The sequence below is a fragment of the Juglans regia genome, chromosome 5 (genome assembly GCF_001411555.2).
Source record: "Juglans regia cultivar Chandler chromosome 5, Walnut 2.0, whole genome shotgun sequence".
Lineage (NCBI taxonomy): Eukaryota > Viridiplantae > Streptophyta > Magnoliopsida > Fagales > Juglandaceae > Juglans > Juglans regia.
Window position 1 is genome coordinate 4,474,660 of NC_049905.1, and position 17,826 is coordinate 4,492,485.

The following is a 17,826-nucleotide window of genomic DNA, read 5'->3' on the forward strand; positions in this document are numbered from 1 at the left end:
CATGTCTCTCAACTGACAGTTCTTTGCATCTTTCATGCGTATAGACTATCTTACACGCTATGAGACAGAGATACATCGAAAAAACACGTGCAGAGGTTGATCCCCTGTATCCAATTATTACAGGAATTACATCAATCCTTTAGAGGTTGCAGTTATAAAAAATAAAAAATAAAATTCAGGTGGTAATATGATCTTGCTGTGCCTATGACCGCTGAAACCTTTAAAATTGTCTGAACTATCCAAGGATGAAACTTAATTTGATGGGTTTTTCTATATTGTTTTGCTCTCTGAGAGAGAGAGAGAGAGATTGTTCACAAAAGCAAACTCCAATATGTCTACACTATGTACAGATATAGTCTAAACTGTCATCAACCACCCATTATAGCTGATTCAGCATTTCATAGGGGATCCTGAGACCAACAACTTGCCCAACGAATGAGAGCCATGAAATCAGATATACTTCAATTGCCGCTCCATTTCTAGCCAGAGAAACATCACCTTGGAAAAGCAGCTTCATCCACTCACCGGTTCCGCATGGATGTAATTTGTACCATGGCCTCTTCAAGTATGGATGCTCCTACATGGACAAGTCAATGTTGTCAAGGTTTCGTAGTAACTTTCAGACAACACCCAAAGTGAAAGTAAAATTGACAGGCAATGCTTCGTCAACCTCTACTTTGTGTGTCAAAGCCGATTATAGAAATCTACACATGACAAAAAACGTGCAAGACGAGTACAAAGTTCTCCACAAGGTGCCTGTCGGTCCAATGACCCATTAACCACACATACATTGCAGGAACGATCGTTAGAAAAAGAAATACTAGAATAGTTTGATTTCACTTCTGATATTATACATTACATGCAGCTATACCAACAGAAAAGCTATATGCTCAATATGATTACGACCAAAAGACTAGTTATAATTCCTGAAATATCAAGGATCCAATCTGAGAGTTGGGAGATTCTATGGAATGAGACCCGCATTGTTCAAGTAAAGCAGTACTGCTCCAATCCCACGTTGATAAAAGGAATAACCACAGATGGGTATAAGTAGTCATAAATGCTAAGGCCAGCATTGGTTAATTACCACGTGAAACTGGGCTTTATAAGTGATTTTAGGGAAGCTTCAGTTTGGTTAGTCTTTTTGGACTCGTATACATATGTGGCTAGCACTTTTTCTGAGTCGTTACTTATGGTGCCTTGCATGGAGACTTGATCATTTACATGGTAATTGTTACATGCTAAATTGTTAATTAATCATTAAGGCCTAGGTATGAATTATACTCGTTCATAACCCCATCCAACCTACTAGAGCTTGGGTGCTACAGAAGTACCATGACCCTGATAAATATTCTGTCTCGAGCTTGGGGCTATCTGCAACAAACAGCATCATGACAAGCTACACAATACTAATCCTCCCAATCTATAGAGAAAAGCAACGAAATTTGTAGTGGATCCATTTACTGCCGGTGGCCAAAGACACGAGCTACCTCTTAGGCAATCAAACCAAGCAGTTTCTGTTCTCTTCATCTTTTTTTCTCAATCAAATGAAAGTTGGTTCAGTAAGATCTTGTACCAATAATTCGTGTGGGATTTTAATAATCCAAAACCTGCGGGCAGTTGTTTCACCTCACGATATGTCCTTGCTCTTGTCCCTATATTGTGAGAGTCAGACTGCTAACAAATGTATCCACGTGCATTGTTTTGTCCCATCATGCCCAAAACCCAATCAGCAACACATTTCTTTTTTGCCTTCTCCACTCTTCTTGGACAGATCTGAGAAAACCCTCACCACAGCCTTCCCAAGTTTGTCGCCAATGTTAATGGCCACAATTGTGACCACCACAACCATGACTATCACAATTACACTTAACCCTCCAAATAAAAGAAGTTACAGAGCCTCGCACCAATCCAGACCCACCTTGTTTTTATCCAGTCAGATCATTAAAACTAATGGCACATGCTCGAGAATTCAAATCACTTTTACATGCTCATTTGATAATCTTCTCCTCTTGCAAAAAGCAAAACTTCGTACCATGAGGTGCACTGAAAACCTTTGACAGAAATTGAACAGCAATTTGATTTAAGGTTATACTTCATATGAGAAAGAATCTGATGGCAGTTCTGTCTCTATCAAAGTTATATAAAATATAATCACTAATGCAAGTAATATAGTTTTTCAGGAAAAAAAGAAAAAGAAAATAAACCAAACAAAAATAAGAGGAAAGTGAAATAGAAAGTTTACCTCCTGGGTTATAAACGTCCATTTTGAATCCAACAGTGTTTTGGCAGAGTGAGCAGGAAGGTGTTTTTTTATATCCTCAAACTCCAAAGGTTCTCCATCTATATACTTAACAACATGAGTGCCTTGCTTGAAAAAAAATTTCAATAGATAAAGACCTGTATAGATATAGATGCTGAAAATGTAGTTATATATACTCTATATATTGATCTAGTCTAAATGTGCAGTTGTTTCATACAGGTTACATGCATAAATTCAGTCCTGAATAAGGTTCTTAGGAAGTTCTCTCTTTCTCTCTCTTGATTGGGATAAAATTTTGACAATGGATAATCTCACAAACAGAAGGATCTTATATTGGAAAGGTGCTATGTGTGGGTTCTTGTGGGTGGTACCAGAGACAGCTTTTGAGCTGTTGTATGGCTGACCATAATTCTTTGATTCTGTTTGTGGAAAGGGTCTCATATGTATATAAAATTATGAAAGGCTTATACTAGTTTCGATCAAACATATAGAGGGGTATTCAAGCCATACTTTCTTGTGTGTAGATATAAACATACTTTTTTTCATATGCATGTGTGATACATACATGTATATCTGACATGCTACAGAATATGTGGCGTATGTGCGCTTATATGTATATTTATAAAAAAAAATGTATAAACACAAATTTCATGCGTTATTTATGATCTGATTGAATACAGATGAACATACCACTGTAGTACACACGAAAATATAGCACCGGAACCCTATATGAAGCACTATATACTATATGGAGATCATAGTAACATATTTCATCACGATCACTCTGACTCTGGACCTTGCAATAAGAGCAAGTTCTTGATCAATATAGTAGAGGAGACAAGAATTAACAGGTAAAAGAAAATGCACAGTCCTCATGGTCGATATATATATATATATAATTATTCTTCAAGAAATACATAACACATTGGGAAAAAAACAAGGATGTTAGTTAAAAGACGTACTAAGGTGGCAATATCAATGGACTCCTCTTTGTCAGAGCAACTTGTCTCTTCTTTCTGAGGGAAACTTAGTAGTTCATCATGTTCCTCCTGAACATAACAATTATGATAATGCTAAGATCATTTCATCAATTAAAAGAGCTAGTGCTCTGCTATAACACTAAGGACAGACCTTAATTGACACGAGAATTATGTTCTCCAGTGACAAGTATCCTTCCACCTAAGAGAGCAAGAGGAACAAACAATAAAAATCAACTTTTTTGAAAAGGAAATTACTACACTGGAGGAAAAACTAAAAGGAAAGTTGACAACGCTAACTTCGTGAGAAGCAACCCAAGGTTGTTTTGGACAAGAGACCCATGACCAAGGAGGGGAAGCTGAAGAAACCCTTTTCCATTTCTCTACTAAAGCACGAGCAGCGACATGAAATTCCGCTAATGAGATGGTTCCATCCCAAGATGATATATCCATGACCACTTCTTATGTAGCCTGACGGAGGAGCAAAAAGAAATGCTCTTTCAGGGTCGAAAATACAGGACAAAAACTTACAGATTTTATAATCCCAGTCTAGAGATCATAGTAAATCATTTTCCGTCAATCCCAATATCTAGAATTAGAAAATGCGGAAGCTTGGGGTATTTATGCTGCAGCAGATTTTCGCTTTAATGAGGGCTTCGTGTATCTGTGATGGACTGGTTAGTTACCAGAGTCCATCATTTCTGCGTGAGACAATTTTCTAAATGAGACAGTAGAATCAATGCGAAATGGAATTTTGTTGCCTTTTCCAGATTGACCAAAAGAAAAAAAGAGAGAAATAATACGAAAACTTGGCAGTGACACGCTCACCCAGACTATAATTGTTTACCATTTCGGGATTGTTAATCGTTCGTGCTTACTTTCCTTCCGTTTCTCAACAAACCCCAACGAAAACAAAGAAGATTACCTGCCCAATCGATAAAGCAAGGAGAGAGAGAGAGAGAGAGTGGGGGTCTAACCTGAGCCAAAATCCCAAAAAGTATTAGCGGTCTGGTGGTGGAGTATTGCCCGGACTGAAGGAAGCAGTAGCCTGGAGCGGGTCGGAGTCGGTACAAGCCGGCTACACATAACGCCATGGAAGCTTCTATTGAATTTATACGGCGGATTCAGTGGTGCCGTGGGCAGGAAGTTCGGGTTTCATGCTCGATTTGGAACCGGATCCGATATATTTATATGAAGTAAGTTTTGTCCAACTCGGTTTTTTATAAGAAAAAATCTTACTCGTAAATTTTCACACGGTCACATCACACGTAAATTTTTTATTTTTTCTTTTAGTAAATATGTGATTTATAAATAATGAGTATATAAAATCAATTAGTTTATACAAAATATAATCAAAAAATTTAAAAATAAAAATAAATATAATATATAGTGTGTGAAGATAATAAATAACAAAATTTTTTTATAAACACAATCCTCGTAAAGCTAGCATCCATGTCTTCTCAGAAGCTCTATTTGGTCACATATCAGGTAGAAATTTATAAATAGTAATAAAATAATTTTAAATAATGATATTTGATTAGATTTTAAAAAATAAAAGATAAAAAATTAAATTAAAATATTATAAAATTAAAATATTATTAGAATATAATATTTATTTTAAAATTTAAAAAAATTGAATTATTTTTTATATTTTATTTAGAAGTTTAGAAAAATTATAATGATTATATAATAACTAGATGAAAAAGTTAAAAATTTAAAATTAAAAAATTTTATGTTAGAATGTTATTTGACTGTTGAGGACACCATTTGTAAAACCAAACGGGGCCTTTCTCTCTGCAGTGCTGCTGTTAGTGCTATGCAAAAACTCAAAAATCTGATTCAGATTCATTTCGACTCTACAGCGTCAAAGTTGCAGTTTCAATAAGATGGAGTTAGAGTTTATTTTTTTATTTTTTATTTTTTAATAAGAGTCGGAGCTATCTACTAATCAACTCTGACTTTAACCTCTAACTCTGATGTTGTACATAAGTTATAAAATATATATTATTTATGTATTGATTATATATATTGGAATAAAAATATAAAAGTTATGTAGTTAAATTCAATACTATATACTAGTACAGTAGTACGTATTAATTATTATAAAATAATATATTTATATTGTAATATAAATATATTAATAGTCGAGTATATATAAACACCATAGTATTAATATTATACATAATCAATTATAAAAATAAGTTAGATACTAGTATAATAACATACAATTAGAAATTATGGTATAAATCAAGTATATAAAATAAGTTAGGCACTATTATAGAAATAAGTAAAGTATAATAAGTTAATGACATGTAATATTATAATATAATAGTAAATTATTAGATACAAATGAATTAGTAATTTTTAATAATCAATACTACAAATTAAATTTACTATTGAAAGAAATTATAAAAATCATAAATAAAAAAAAATTATGATTAAAATGAATGTCAAGATTAAACTTAGGATTTTAAAAAATGGGTTTGGTTTAGGGGTAAAAACCGACCATATCAGTGTAGTTTTAATCCAAAATCGAAACCACATCGACATATTTTTCAAGAGGTGATACTGATCGAAAATGGCCAATGAAGGGGATAAAACTTGGTTACCGTCGGTTCATCAATGTCCACATCGATTTTAACTTCATAAATCCATCAAAAAAATTTCACAAATCTCACAACAAATATCATTGTGCAAATCTCACAACAAATAATCAAATATCACAGCAAAAACTAGAAAAAATAATCGGAGATAAGAGAATCTTTAAGAGAGAGCCGAAATGGAGATGAGAGACGAGAGGGAGATGAGAGAGCTAAGAGCTTGAGAGGGAGAGAGAGAGATGAGAGGGAAACAATATGGTGCCGTTTGGTGTATTAAATCAAAATGTGTCGTTTCATATATATATATTTTTATCAAAATTGTGGATTTATATATATATTTTTTTATCAAAATTGTGGATTTAAAAAGACGTTGATTCACTTACTTAAGTGAAACAATGTTATTTTATACATGTATATATATAATCAGTCAGTTTGGCAGTTTGAACCAAGTTCAAATCGAACTGAACTGCCAGACGTCAGTTGCAAACTATTTCTACTGCTGACCAACCATTTCTCTGTCAATTTTGGCCGATTTTGTACTCTAGCGGCTAGTCAACATTGGATTGTGCAAATACAAATGCAAAATTTACATAATATGATATGATTTTATATTTGGATATTTCACTTAAAACTTATGCTCATATTGGATTATACATATATTAGTCAAAATAATAATAAAATATTATATATATATTTTTTTCAATTTTTTTTGTTCTATTAATTTTTTTTTAAAAAAATTAAGAGCTATACGAAAATATTAATATTATAGAATATGAGACTTGGATAAAGATGTGGATGGATCCTAGAGTGTAATAAATACATTCTAAATATTTCATACATACAATACTATCGAAAAAAACACGTCTACTATATTTTCATCTAAAAAAAAAAACACTTGGAACGAGCACAAGGTATAAGCATAAAAAAAAAGGAAAAAAATTTGCATCAGTCCCACACCAGCACACACTCAACCTATTAAGTGTAAAAAAAAAAAAAAAAAGTGATGTGAAGTGTGTGCCGGTGTGGGGCTGATGCATAGCATTTCCCAAAAAAAAAACCTGCTCAATTGCAGTACAAGGTAGAACTAGTACTTGCCAGCAAATGACTGGGACAAGAACGCGCAGGGGTGTTGGACCATTTTGTAGATCAAAATGCGATGTAGTAGTGGGAAGAGAGAGAGCGTTCAGATCGAAGAAATAATTGTTTAATAGATTTGGTTGAGCTACAGTAAATGTCAAATATAACCATAAGAGATGATTTACTGTAGCTGAAAATTATTTAGATTTGTATTTACATAATTTAATGCAGGACATTTTTATTTTTTATTAATTAAATTATTCTTTTTATTTGTATTTACATAATTCAATGCCAAATGCACTAAGAATTTTGGTTTAAGGGAAAAAAATGGTTTAAAGCTCAAAATCGTAGCAGCCCAGCGGAAGCCCAAAACCAGCCCAAATTCATGTAAAACGTCGTCGTTTAAAGTAGTTAGGGTTTCTAAAGCCCACCCCGCGACCTCACTCGGTTTCAGAACCGTCTCTATCCTCTCTCTCTGTGTGTCTCTCGCTCTCTATTCTCCCGTCGTGCGGCCGTCCCTCTACGAGTTTGCAGCTCCTAGAACTGCCCCGGCCCCTCGCTGCTGACTCCTTCTCCTAGAGCGTTGTCGCGCCGTTGTTCCTACTTCAGTCAACCCACACTTGTAATCTCCCTAGTCCCTTGAGATTGATTTCTTGTGGATGATTTTTATTTATTTATTTATTTATATGGGCTTGCTAATGACGAGGAAAACTTGTGGATGAGTTCTTTGAAATATTGCTTTGTAAGCTTTCTGGTGTAAATTGTTGATTTATGCCTCGAGTTTCTGGTGTTATTCGTCCAACGGATGATTTTTATAACTAATTATTTCATTACTTTTTTTTTTTTTGGTTTAATTCTAACGTGTTTTGAATAATTTATGGAACAAGTCTGGGATTTTTTTTTGGCTCTTTTGGGTTTTTTATTTCTATGCTGAAGCAGATCGATACTTGATAGGTAAATTTTAAAAGGTCCCTCTACGGAAGGTATCATGATTTTTAATTTTTTTTGGGTGCCTGAATGCAGTTTTTTGTGATCCGCTGAATTTAACTCGTACGTGAGAATGGCTTCGCGCTTCTGGACATCCCAGGTTCTTACCTTTGTTTGGATGACTTATTTAGTTTCATTTTTTTGATTCTGTATTATGATTTTAGTATTTATGAATCGATTGTCACAACGGATGCTAGAAAGTGATTTATTTTTCGTGTAATTAATAGGGTGGTAGTGACTCCGAGGAGGAGGAGAGTGATTTTGACGAAGAGATTGAGAATGGGGGACCTGGTGACGCTACTGCTCAAGCTGCTGGAAGCAGATACCTTCAGGGGAATGCAAGTGATAGTGATGACTCCGATGGCCAAAAGCGGGTTGTTAGGTCTGCAAAAGATAAGCGCTTCGAGGAAATGTCAGCTACTGTTGATCAGATGAAGAACGCAATGAAAATAAATGATTGGGTAAGCTTGCAAGAAAGCTTTGACAAGATAAATAAGCAGCTGGAGAAAGTTATGCGTGTCACCGAGTCTGAAAAGGTCCCTAACCTTTACATCAAAGCCCTTGTGATGTTGGAGGACTTCCTGAGTCAGGCTTTGGCCAATAAGGATGCGAAGAAGAAGATGAGCAGCAGCAATGCTAAGGCCTTGAACTCAATGAAACAGAAGCTGAAGAAGAACAACAAACAATATGAGGATTTGATAACAAAGTGCAGGGAAAATCCTGAGAGTGAGGAGGAAAAGGATGAGGAAGAGGAAGATGAGGAGGATGAAGAAACCGACTCTGAGATTGAGGAGGATCCAACTAAGATAGAATTCAAAGATTCTGAAGATGACGATGACGATGATGACAAGGCTGGGGATAGCCAAGATGAGGATGACGGGGCGTGGGAGAAGAAGATGAGCAGGAAAGATAAGCTGATGGACAAGCAATTCAAGAACCCTAGTGAGATCACATGGGATAAGGTTAACAAGAAATTCAAGGAGGTCGTGGCTGCTCGGGGTAGGAAAGGAACTGGAAGGTTTGAGCAGGTTGAGCAGCTTTCTTTTTTGGCAAAGGTTGCCAAGACCCCTGCTCAGAAACTTGAAATTCTATTCAGTGTTGTCTCGGCACAATTTGATGTCAATCCCGGCCTGAACGGCCACATGCCAATAAGCGTATGGAAGAAGTGTGTGCAAAATATGCTTGTGATATTGGATATTCTTGTTCAGTATCCCAACATAGTTGTGGATGATATGGTCGAGCCTGATGAGAATGAAAGCCAGAAGGGACCAGAATATGATGGGACAATTCAGGTTTGGGGAAACTTGGTTGCCTTTGTGGAAAGGATAGATGTTGAGTTTTTCAAGAGCTTGCAATGCATTGATCCGCACACTCGTGAGTATGTTGAGAGACTCAGGGATGAGCCTATGTTTTTGGTTCTTGCTCAAAATGTCCAGGATTATTTAGAACGGGTTCGGGATTTCAAAGCTGCTGCTAAGGTTTCCTTAAAGCGCGTCGAATTAATATATTATAAGCCACAAGAGGTTTATGATGCCATGAGAAAACTGGCTGAGCTGACAGGAGATGGAGATAATGGAGAAGCAGGTGAGGAGCCTAAAGCGGTCGAGGAAACTAGAAGTTCTTCTGCATTTGTGGCTACTCCTGAGCTCGTCCCTCGGAAACCAACCTTTCCTGAGAATAGCAGGACCTTGATGGATTCTCTGGTATCCCTCATCTACAAGTATGGAGACGACCGGACTAAAGCCCGTGCCATGCTCTGTGATATTTACCACCATGCTATCTTGGATGAGTTTTCAACTTCACGTGACTTGCTCCTTATGAGCCACTTGCAAGATAACATTCAGCATATGGACATATCAACGCAGATCCTTTTCAACAGGGCAATGGCACAACTTGGTCTATGTGCATTCCGTGTGGGATTAATAATTGAGGGCCATGGCTGCCTTTCTGAACTATATTCAGGTGGAAGGGTAAAGGAGTTGCTTGCACAAGGTGTTTCTCAAAGCCGATATCATGAGAAGACTCCAGAACAGGTACTGGTTTTTTGTTATATGTTTCATAGGTAGGTTAACCAATTTTGTATTGTTCCTCTCTCTCTCTCTCTCTTTCTCATGTTGGAGGCTTGCCTGCTTGGATATTCCACGTGTTTTTTTTTTCAAACTTCCCTACCATGCTACTTCTTTGTATGCACAGAATACGTGGAATCATATATATATTTCGAAGTAAAGAGCTATGAGCATAAGTTTATCTTTACTTTCACACAGCAGTACAGAGTACACATTTGCTAATTTAAAAGAATATATGCATTTGATAATAATCTAGCTGAAAGATGCATACCCTATACTTTCTATCTTCAATTTAAAATAAAATGTTGCAATTGGCATTGAAAATCCGAAATATAGCTGGGAGTTTGATTGGGACTTAGTAGTAAGTCCCAAACAATAGTCAATTTAAAATAAAATGTTGCAATTGGACATTTATATGTTAATACGCTATTCTCATGCATTGCACAGATTCGCAACTAGTTTATAATCAATTAATTTATGTTTTCTTTCTTTTTAATTTCTTAATGTGACCAAATTTGAAAGAATGTCATAAGAAGGATTGCATTTAATAGGGCATGTGGTCTGGGTTTTGAACTAAGACCCACCTTCCACACCTTTACCTTTGTAAGCACTACTTATTGTTGGCTTTTCATTCCATTTGGAATCACGAATTTGAAAGACCATTAAGTTTGCCTGTTCCTGTAAATATGATTGTTGGGTTAGCTTCAGTGTATCTTTGATGCCATATAATGTGCATGTGCATGCATATATGTAAATGCCCTGGGACTCACTATTGCAAATGTTGCTCCCACCCATAGGAAAGGATTGAAAGGAGGCGGCAGATGCCTTACCATATGCACATAAATCTGGAGCTTCTGGAGGCTGTACATCTGATATGTGCTATGCTGCTAGAAGTACCCAACATGGCAGCAAACATTCACGATGCAAAGCGCAAGGTCATAAGTAAGACTCTGAGGCGGTTGCTTGAGGTGAGTGAGAGGCAAACATTTACAGGTCCCCCAGAAAATGTCAGAGACCACATAATGGCTGCCACCAGGGCCCTTAGCATGGGAGATTTCGAAAAATCTTTTGATATTGTCAAATCCCTTGATGTGTGGAAGCTTGTTAGGAATCGGGAGAATGTCCTTGAGATGCTCAAGGCTAAGATCAAGGAAGAGGCTCTGAGGACCTACCTTTTTACCTACTCATTATCCTATAATTCCCTCAGTTTGGACCAGCTTACGGTATTATTTGACCTGCCAGAGGCCCAGACTCACAGCATCATCAGCAAGATGATGATTAATGAGGAGCTCAATGCAAGTTGGGACCAGCCAAGCAGGTGCATCGTTTTCCATGATGTTGAGCACACTAGGTTGCAGGCTCTGGCATTCCAGTTAACAGAGAAGCTAACAGTTCTTGCAGAAAGTAATGAGAGAGCAATAGAAGCAAGGATGGGGGGTGGTTTGGATCTGCCTCTTAGACGGAGAGAAGGCCAGGATTATACTACTGGAGCGTCTGCTGGAGGAAATAGGTGGCAAGACAACTCATCTTTCACTCAAGGAAGACAAGGTGGCAGTGGGCGTACAGGATATGGTGGAGGGAGACCTTTGGCACTAGGCCAAGCTGCTGGAGGTGGTTATTCAAGAGACCGGACAGGTCAGTCACGAGGCAGCAATACTGGCTATCAGGGTACACGTTACCAAGATGCTGCATATGGAGGGTCCGGGAGGACTTCTTATCAGAGTGGTTCATCTGCAAGGGGATCCCAAGGGGATACTTCAACCCGCATGGTCAGTCTCAACAGGGGGCTCCGAGCTTAGGTAAACATTAATAGTGAGACTACCAGAGAGAAGACACAGTCATTAAAGTTCCTGCATCAGACATAGACTTTTTTCTCTCTCGGATCTCTGTTGGTTCTGATACTTGATAGAGATTCGTTTAATTTTTTTGCAATATTTCAATTTTGCCTCCAGAGGTCTGTCTGAAGTTTCACCCTGAAGTTAAAACTTTGAAACTTGGTTAATGTATGCCATGCTTGTTGCTATGACTTGAACGCATGCTCTTTCATCATGTTTTGTTTCATCAGTTCCTCGCAATGTTGCTTCTATGAGATGGTGGAATGGTTTTGGTTTAGATTAAAATGGTATGAGTTTTATTTGTTGGGAAGCACACTTATGTTGGTGGCTGGAAGCATATTGGCATAAAGGCTTCAAGTTATTTGAATTTTGTAAGCTGTATGCGTGCTAGGAGAAAAAGGTTGAATTAAGAATGATGTCATTTATCATGCTTTTAATTATCATTTCTTAATGTCATTTGCTCGAAGTAAGGAAAAATAATGAATAGCTTTTTAAATATTTTTTGCCAAATTAGGGATGACAAATGGATGATGATTAAAAGAAAATAAATAATATTATTCATGAATTGGGATGGATGATGGTTTAGAAATGAGTTGAGATCATTTGTGAATAGTAGAATAAAAATTGAATTATTTATTATATTTTGTGTGAGAATTTTATACAAATTGTTTTAGGATTTGAAAAAAATTAAATTGTTTATTATATTTTGTGTGAAAAAATTGAAAAAATTGTAATGATAAGATGAGTTGAGATGAATTTTGAATGCAAACTAGGCCTGTTCTCAACCTTTTATTTTTCTTTCTCCTTTTTGTGATAAAATCAACTTTTTCTTTTGACTATAAATAATACATTGCAAAGGGAATATCTTATAACCGGTTGGGCTAATATCTTATAAATAATACATTGAAAGTAAAGTTTGAGATTTTAAATAATCCACTCAGTAGATTACCATAAAAAGTTCAGAGAATCTTGAACCCCAAACTAACAAATGCAAAACATAATGGCACGCTCAAAGGAGCCGTGTGATGTCAATTGTGGATTCTAAATTCTCGATAATAAAAGGGTAAAATTCCTCGTTTGTTTTCACAACATATTTCATCTAATCTAATCATTGCAACTTTTTCAAATTTTCACACAAAATAAAATAAAAAATTCAACTTTTTCAAATTCTTAAACAATAATAATATTAAATATATATATATATATTCTAACAATATTTTATTTAATTTTTAACTTTTATCTCAACTTATCTCATCTGTAAAAACAAACGAGACTGAAGTGTAAACTCAACTGCTACAAATTCAAAATCTCTACCTTAGTGATTCAATGATTAGTGCAATTGAAGTAAGAAACTCACCTCTACAACAGCACAACAGATTGGCTATCTCCTAAACTTCCTCATGATAGACTTGTGCATTTTCTAATATTTATTTTCTAATTTTTTTAGTAGACATAATAAAGCAAATGCCTGAAAGCACAAAGAGTTATTACAGTGCTATAACTGTAGCAAAGTATGATTTTACATTGCTATTTTAGCTGCAAATTTATAGAATTTTCTTTTTTTTTTTTGGCTTTTATTTCACAATTGTGTTCATATCTCCTTTCAAAAGTAGATATGTCAGCATTCTAGTGTTTCTCTTATTCACTGACAATGCCGGAATTGTTTGAATGTCTTGCCCTGAATCTATGCAAATCAAAAACTCGATTCCTCTGTTGTTGGCCGCCTTAAGAAATATCGCAAGCTATTAGAAAGAACCTGCCAAATTGGATAGAGTAACGTTTTGTATCAGTAATGCTACAAAAGAGCTGCCTCATACTCAGGGTTGTGAAGTCTAGGCCGGGCTCAATATGCTGTTACAGGTTGCAAACCCAGCATAGCATAGTTTTACAGTATCCTTGGGATTACATGGAAGGAACCAAGATTTTTTTGGAGGGACCCAAAACTGAATGAGAAAATTAATTAAGATCTCTTATTGAGGAGTCAGATATATATTGATTTAATATAATGATATTAAACAAAATAAATAAATAAAAACCAGGCACAGGAGCCGTGACAACCCCCCGCCCCACTCCACTTGGTTCTGTCTCTGCTTGGGAATTTAGAAGAGAAAGGAAATGGGAGGATTGGGTTTGTCCATAGAGTTTGAAAATAAGGATAGGGACCATGGCCTTACATTCTTTTCAGACACAGCATTTCAAAAACAATTTATGTAAATTAAAAAAGCAGTGCTAATGCTGCTTAATCATATAGCCAAAATGCCAGCTTACCTGCTGGAGAGGCTTGATAAGCGCTTTATCCTTGTAACTAACATGAAACTTTGCCTTAGCCAACAGACCCTAGCACCGAAAAAAAAAAAGTGTAGAATAAACTACTATACTCTGCCTAAAAAAAAAACAGTAGACAGTAAGTGAGAATTAAGTGAGAAGTATTGATTTCACCTCGGTGTCAAATTCTCCCGATTTAACATCAATATTGATTTCAGTGATAATCTTCACAAGGTCTACCAATAATCCGGGGCGATCAGCTGTCTCCACATAAAGCAAACTGCAAAAATAATATCATGTTGGGGACAGGGGGAGACAGCAGAGATTTTTTCCCACTTCACTCTCATGCAAAGATATCATCACTCACACTAGGAATATAATTGCTAATATAGGGCTGCAGTCTTGCAAAATTGGTATATGAGCAACCTTTGTTGGAGTGCAGGTGTAAATTATATGAGAAAACAACTCTGATACATGCATTACCTCCGTTCAGGGCCATCATCATAGATTCTTATGTGTGTTGCTACATCCACATCAACCTGAGGAATAACAACACAACATGTTTGAATCAGGATGCATCATCACCATATATCCCAAACGATATATGGAAACAAAGACAATTGGAAGATACCGTCTTACTTCCAATATCTCCCACAGATGTATTAATGAAATAAAATCATTACATGGTACCCAAAACTCAAGATGATAAAAAATCAGCATTTTGGGAATTTGATAAAATATTACTTAACAAGTTCCAATCCACTGCATGATGCAAGTGAATTGTAGAAAAGTATTTTACTCTTATGCATTTCCTGAAAGCAGATCCAATACTTCTTTCTTGTACAAAAATATTTCTACAATGACCATGATAGGAAAAGGCAACATCATACTGAAAAACTGAAAACCGTGACAACATCAAATCAATGCCATGTGCACATTTTCATGCTCAATCGTGCATGGATATTGAGAGTGCTCACAAAGAAAAGCGCACACAGACATGGCAAGGACCTCAAACCAGTGCATGAAAGACACCATGGGCATCTTAACTACAGAAAGGTAAGCCTATCAATAATGTTCCAGATGTGATTGCTTAATCTTAGCCAGTTAACTTTGCAACAAGAACTTCTGCATAACAGACAAACTCCAAACATATGTAAATTTTTACAAGTAGAACAATAAAAAGCTTTAAAACCTGTTGTTCTGGTTGCACTATTCCAAAGGCTACTCCCATTGCTAATTGGGCGCTCGATTCCTGGAACATGTTCAGGAAGCTTATGAGAGGAACTCCTAGAAGAAGTGCTCTAGAAGATGTTATCTTAAGAACATTAATATAAGACTAAAAAAAAAAGTTTCAAGATAAAATACCGGGTGATACTGAATCATATTGTTTATAATTGTCAAGCGAATTGCCTCAAGCAATTCTGGATCTTCTACCTTTCTACCAGTATCTCTGCAAACAAGTTCCACAAACAATTCAATCAAAATCACTATAGAACAACCACTACTAGAACAAACTCGCAACTAGGAATGAACTAATATGTCAAAATTTTTTCAGAGTCATCTTGGACACTGTTCTCTTTTTTGAAGAGGACGGAAACCCAATTTTATTCGAAACCCTCATTTCAAGTTTGTGATTCAAATTCAACTAGCTGTCAGGAAGCTCAGTCCAGAAAAAGATAAGGAAGTATCTTAAAAGGATGACAGAGATCTGAACCTTCCAGTCAAGAGTAAATATAACAAAATCTGGAAAAAAAAATCAACGACTATCAGCTGCAAATTTGGGAGCTATCGGCACTATATACGAACAGAGGTGGACAGTAATTTATACTAGGAATCAAGTCCATATGAATATGTACAGCACAATAACTTACACTCTAGTGATGGCAAACTTGTTGTGCTTCCCAGAAGAATCTAAGAAAACATTTGCCTTCACAACATTGAGTCCAAGATTTTTAAGCGCGTTCATCTGACAACCATTAGCTGATGGTTAATACTTACTAGTCGACATACTCTAAATAGAGATTAAAATAGATCACATGGAACTAAAGACTCAAACATCAGTATACCAAACAGGTAACATGATTATCCAAAGGGAAGGTAACTGGCTTCCTACAGTATCGAGAAGAGCTCCAAGCCGATCCCCAAAAGTTATCTCCACAACAGTGGCACTTGGATCAGTGTCTTGGTCGATAATAACTACAGGAGTTGGAACGGTATCACTTTCACTCTGACTTGCATCCTGTTAGCCACCCCATTTCATAAAAATCAAACGGCAATTGAAATTAGACAAGTTAATGGGCAAAAAACCCAATCACATAAATAAAAAAGTGTTCAAGACCTCCAAAGCAGTTGCTGATGATGCTCGAGGTGTGTTTGTGGCCATTGAGGATAACCTTCTGTCAAAAACCGCACAGGAACTTAATACAAATAATAGCAACAATGCCATGCCTCAGTGTCCTCTAAGCAGATATTACATAACACAGTTATATCTAATGATGTGTCCACCCTACATGCATAAACGCACATACAGGAAGACACAGGAATTAAGTACTACCATGTACAGTTCTCTAAAAGATGAAGCTGTACCGATTGAGTAAATAAAGCAGCTAATTGTCTAATTCTGACCAAATCCAGAAACAGAATTATGGAATAATCATAAGATCTTCCATGTAGAAGACTTTATATGATCCTATCCAGTAACATCTTTCCAGGTGAGAGTATTATCTCCCTCTAATCATCGATATGAAATTAAAAAGAAAATGCTTAGAGAGAGATTTGCAGACGGGATTTACAGTTCTCATGATCTTATTATTTTTTTTAGGGAGGGGGGTGGGGGGAAGGTAGATGTGCTGAGGCATGCATTTATAGGGGCGTAGAGTGAGACTAAAAATGGCTCTGCAACCTGTCAAGTCATGCTACTCAACCAAAGCATTTGCTTTTTATACTTTTTCTTGATTCTTGCTTAAAAATACCTACACGAATTTAGAATAAAAAAGGACTATTCATACCTATTATTTAGGAAATACAGCTTTTATACATCCTAGAACACAATAAGCATATTAACCGAAATAGTTAATTTCTTTCTTTTAGTTTTAAATACTGCTCTTGGTGTAAGTCTAGTTCATCAGATAAAAGCAGAATCTCAAATTACAAATAAGCTCAAACTATTTTTTGTGCTTGAGAGATGACATCAAAATTCAAATGGGATACAACAGCTGCATCAAACAAACAATGAAGAGCTTACTGTCTCTTATGCAGATCGGAGAAAGGCTTGGTGGCAAGCCGAAAGGTGCCCCTGATCAGAACTCCACCAGGCACGCGATTTTCAGAAGCTTTCAAAATACAATTATTATTATTATTATCACTGAGGTGAGTCCCAACACCCAAGGAAGCCATAGTCACAGACATTGGTGATTTCTCTCTAAAAAAACTAGATAAAAACTTGCCAAAGCAAACCCAGCAACGAAGGCTAGGAAGGAACAAGAGGGTAGAGAGAAGATAAACAAATAAAAGAACCCCAAAAACGAAGAAGAAATATAAACGTAAATGCAAAGAAGATGAAGATGAGGTAGTTGGGTCAGTGAGGTTTTTTTGTTTTTTCGGTTTTTTCAAGGCCAATTATCTGCAGAAAGATTATCTGCAGCGTCCATTCCTCATCTCATCTCCAATTTTCTTTTCATTTTATTTAATTTAATAGATGATTTTTTTTACTTCGCATATCATTTAATGCTTGCATGCATTGTTTGTAATTTGCTC

At 36.1% G+C, this 17,826-nt stretch overlaps 3 protein-coding genes across 12 annotated transcripts; 1 reads left to right on the top strand and 2 right to left on the bottom strand.

The window, feature by feature from the left end:
* Window positions 1-76: 76 nt before the first annotated feature.
* On the bottom strand, window positions 77-4,406 carry LOC109022256 (ubiquitin-like-conjugating enzyme ATG10). Of its 9 annotated transcripts, XR_004801559.1 has the most exons (8): window positions 4,218-4,324; window positions 3,535-3,711; window positions 3,395-3,442; window positions 3,226-3,312; window positions 2,954-3,059; window positions 2,246-2,343; window positions 671-2,054; window positions 472-577 (listed from the first exon to the last, which is right to left on the bottom strand). XR_004801559.1 is itself a non-coding variant. In XM_035690273.1 (7 exons), the coding sequence occupies exons 2-7, from the start codon at window positions 3,691-3,693 to the stop codon at window positions 380-382; spliced, it is 684 nt and encodes a 227-aa protein (XP_035546166.1). In that variant the 5' UTR covers window positions 3,694-3,711; window positions 4,218-4,324; the 3' UTR covers window positions 77-379. The 9 variants fall into 9 exon arrangements, 8 of the variants coding, with proteins under 8 accessions (XP_035546166.1, XP_035546162.1, XP_035546164.1 ...); XM_035690273.1 differs by lacking the exon at window positions 671-2,054 and having other exon boundaries at window positions 77-577; window positions 2,954-3,053; window positions 3,541-3,711; XM_035690269.1 differs by lacking the exon at window positions 671-2,054 and having other exon boundaries at window positions 77-577; window positions 3,541-3,711.
* A 2,943-nt stretch (window positions 4,407-7,349) lies between these two features.
* Window positions 7,350-12,034, top strand: LOC109007258 (eukaryotic translation initiation factor 3 subunit C). The gene is made up of 4 exons (XM_018986855.2): window positions 7,350-7,539; window positions 7,941-8,004; window positions 8,132-9,937; window positions 10,768-12,034. The coding sequence occupies exons 2-4, from the start codon at window positions 7,978-7,980 to the stop codon at window positions 11,767-11,769; spliced, it is 2,835 nt and encodes a 944-aa protein (XP_018842400.1). The 5' UTR covers window positions 7,350-7,539; window positions 7,941-7,977; the 3' UTR covers window positions 11,770-12,034.
* A 1,153-nt stretch (window positions 12,035-13,187) lies between these two features.
* LOC109019319 (ACT domain-containing protein ACR11-like) lies at window positions 13,188-17,732 on the bottom strand. 2 transcript variants are annotated; one of them, XM_019001587.2, is made up of 10 exons: window positions 17,315-17,732; window positions 16,409-16,463; window positions 16,184-16,309; window positions 15,942-16,036; window positions 15,436-15,520; window positions 15,263-15,322; window positions 14,554-14,609; window positions 14,245-14,350; window positions 14,074-14,142; window positions 13,188-13,561 (listed from the first exon to the last, which is right to left on the bottom strand). In XM_019001587.2, exons 1-10 carry the CDS (start codon window positions 17,476-17,478, stop codon window positions 13,499-13,501), a joined length of 879 nt encoding a protein of 292 aa, XP_018857132.1. In that variant the 5' UTR covers window positions 17,479-17,732; the 3' UTR covers window positions 13,188-13,498. The 2 variants fall into 2 exon arrangements, with proteins under 2 accessions (XP_018857132.1, XP_018857131.1); XM_019001586.2 differs by having other exon boundaries at window positions 16,409-16,466; window positions 17,315-17,730.
* Window positions 17,733-17,826: the final 94 nt, after the last annotated feature.

Bases quoted from the DNA above. Each gene is read 5' to 3' on its own strand.
- LOC109022256 (XM_019005108.2), bottom strand. From the start codon at position 3,693: ATGGATATATCATCTTGGGATGGAACCATCTCATTAGCGGAATTTCAT. The intron at 3,443-3,534 runs GTTGTCAACTTT...TTGCTCTCTTAG, and splicing joins TTGCTTCTCACGAAGTTAGC to GTGGAAGGATACTTGTCACT. The intron at 2,344-2,953 runs GTATGTTCATCT...TTAAGTATATAG, and splicing joins TTTTCGTGTGTACTACAGTG to ATGGAGAACCTTTGGAGTTT.
- LOC109007258 (XM_018986855.2), top strand. From the start codon at position 7,978: ATGGCTTCGCGCTTCTGGACATCCCAG. The intron at 8,005-8,131 runs GTTCTTACCTTT...TGTAATTAATAG, and splicing joins CGCGCTTCTGGACATCCCAG to GGTGGTAGTGACTCCGAGGA. The intron at 9,938-10,767 runs GTACTGGTTTTT...TCCCACCCATAG, and splicing joins ATGAGAAGACTCCAGAACAG to GAAAGGATTGAAAGGAGGCG.
- LOC109019319 (XM_019001586.2), bottom strand. From the start codon at position 17,478: ATGTCTGTGACTATGGCTTCCTTGGGTGTTGGGACTCACCTCAGTGAT. The intron at 14,610-15,262 runs GTTTTAAAGCTT...GTTATTCCTCAG, and splicing joins TAGTGCAACCAGAACAACAG to GTTGATGTGGATGTAGCAAC. The intron at 14,351-14,553 runs GTAATGCATGTA...TTATTTTTGCAG, and splicing joins GATGATGGCCCTGAACGGAG to TTTGCTTTATGTGGAGACAG.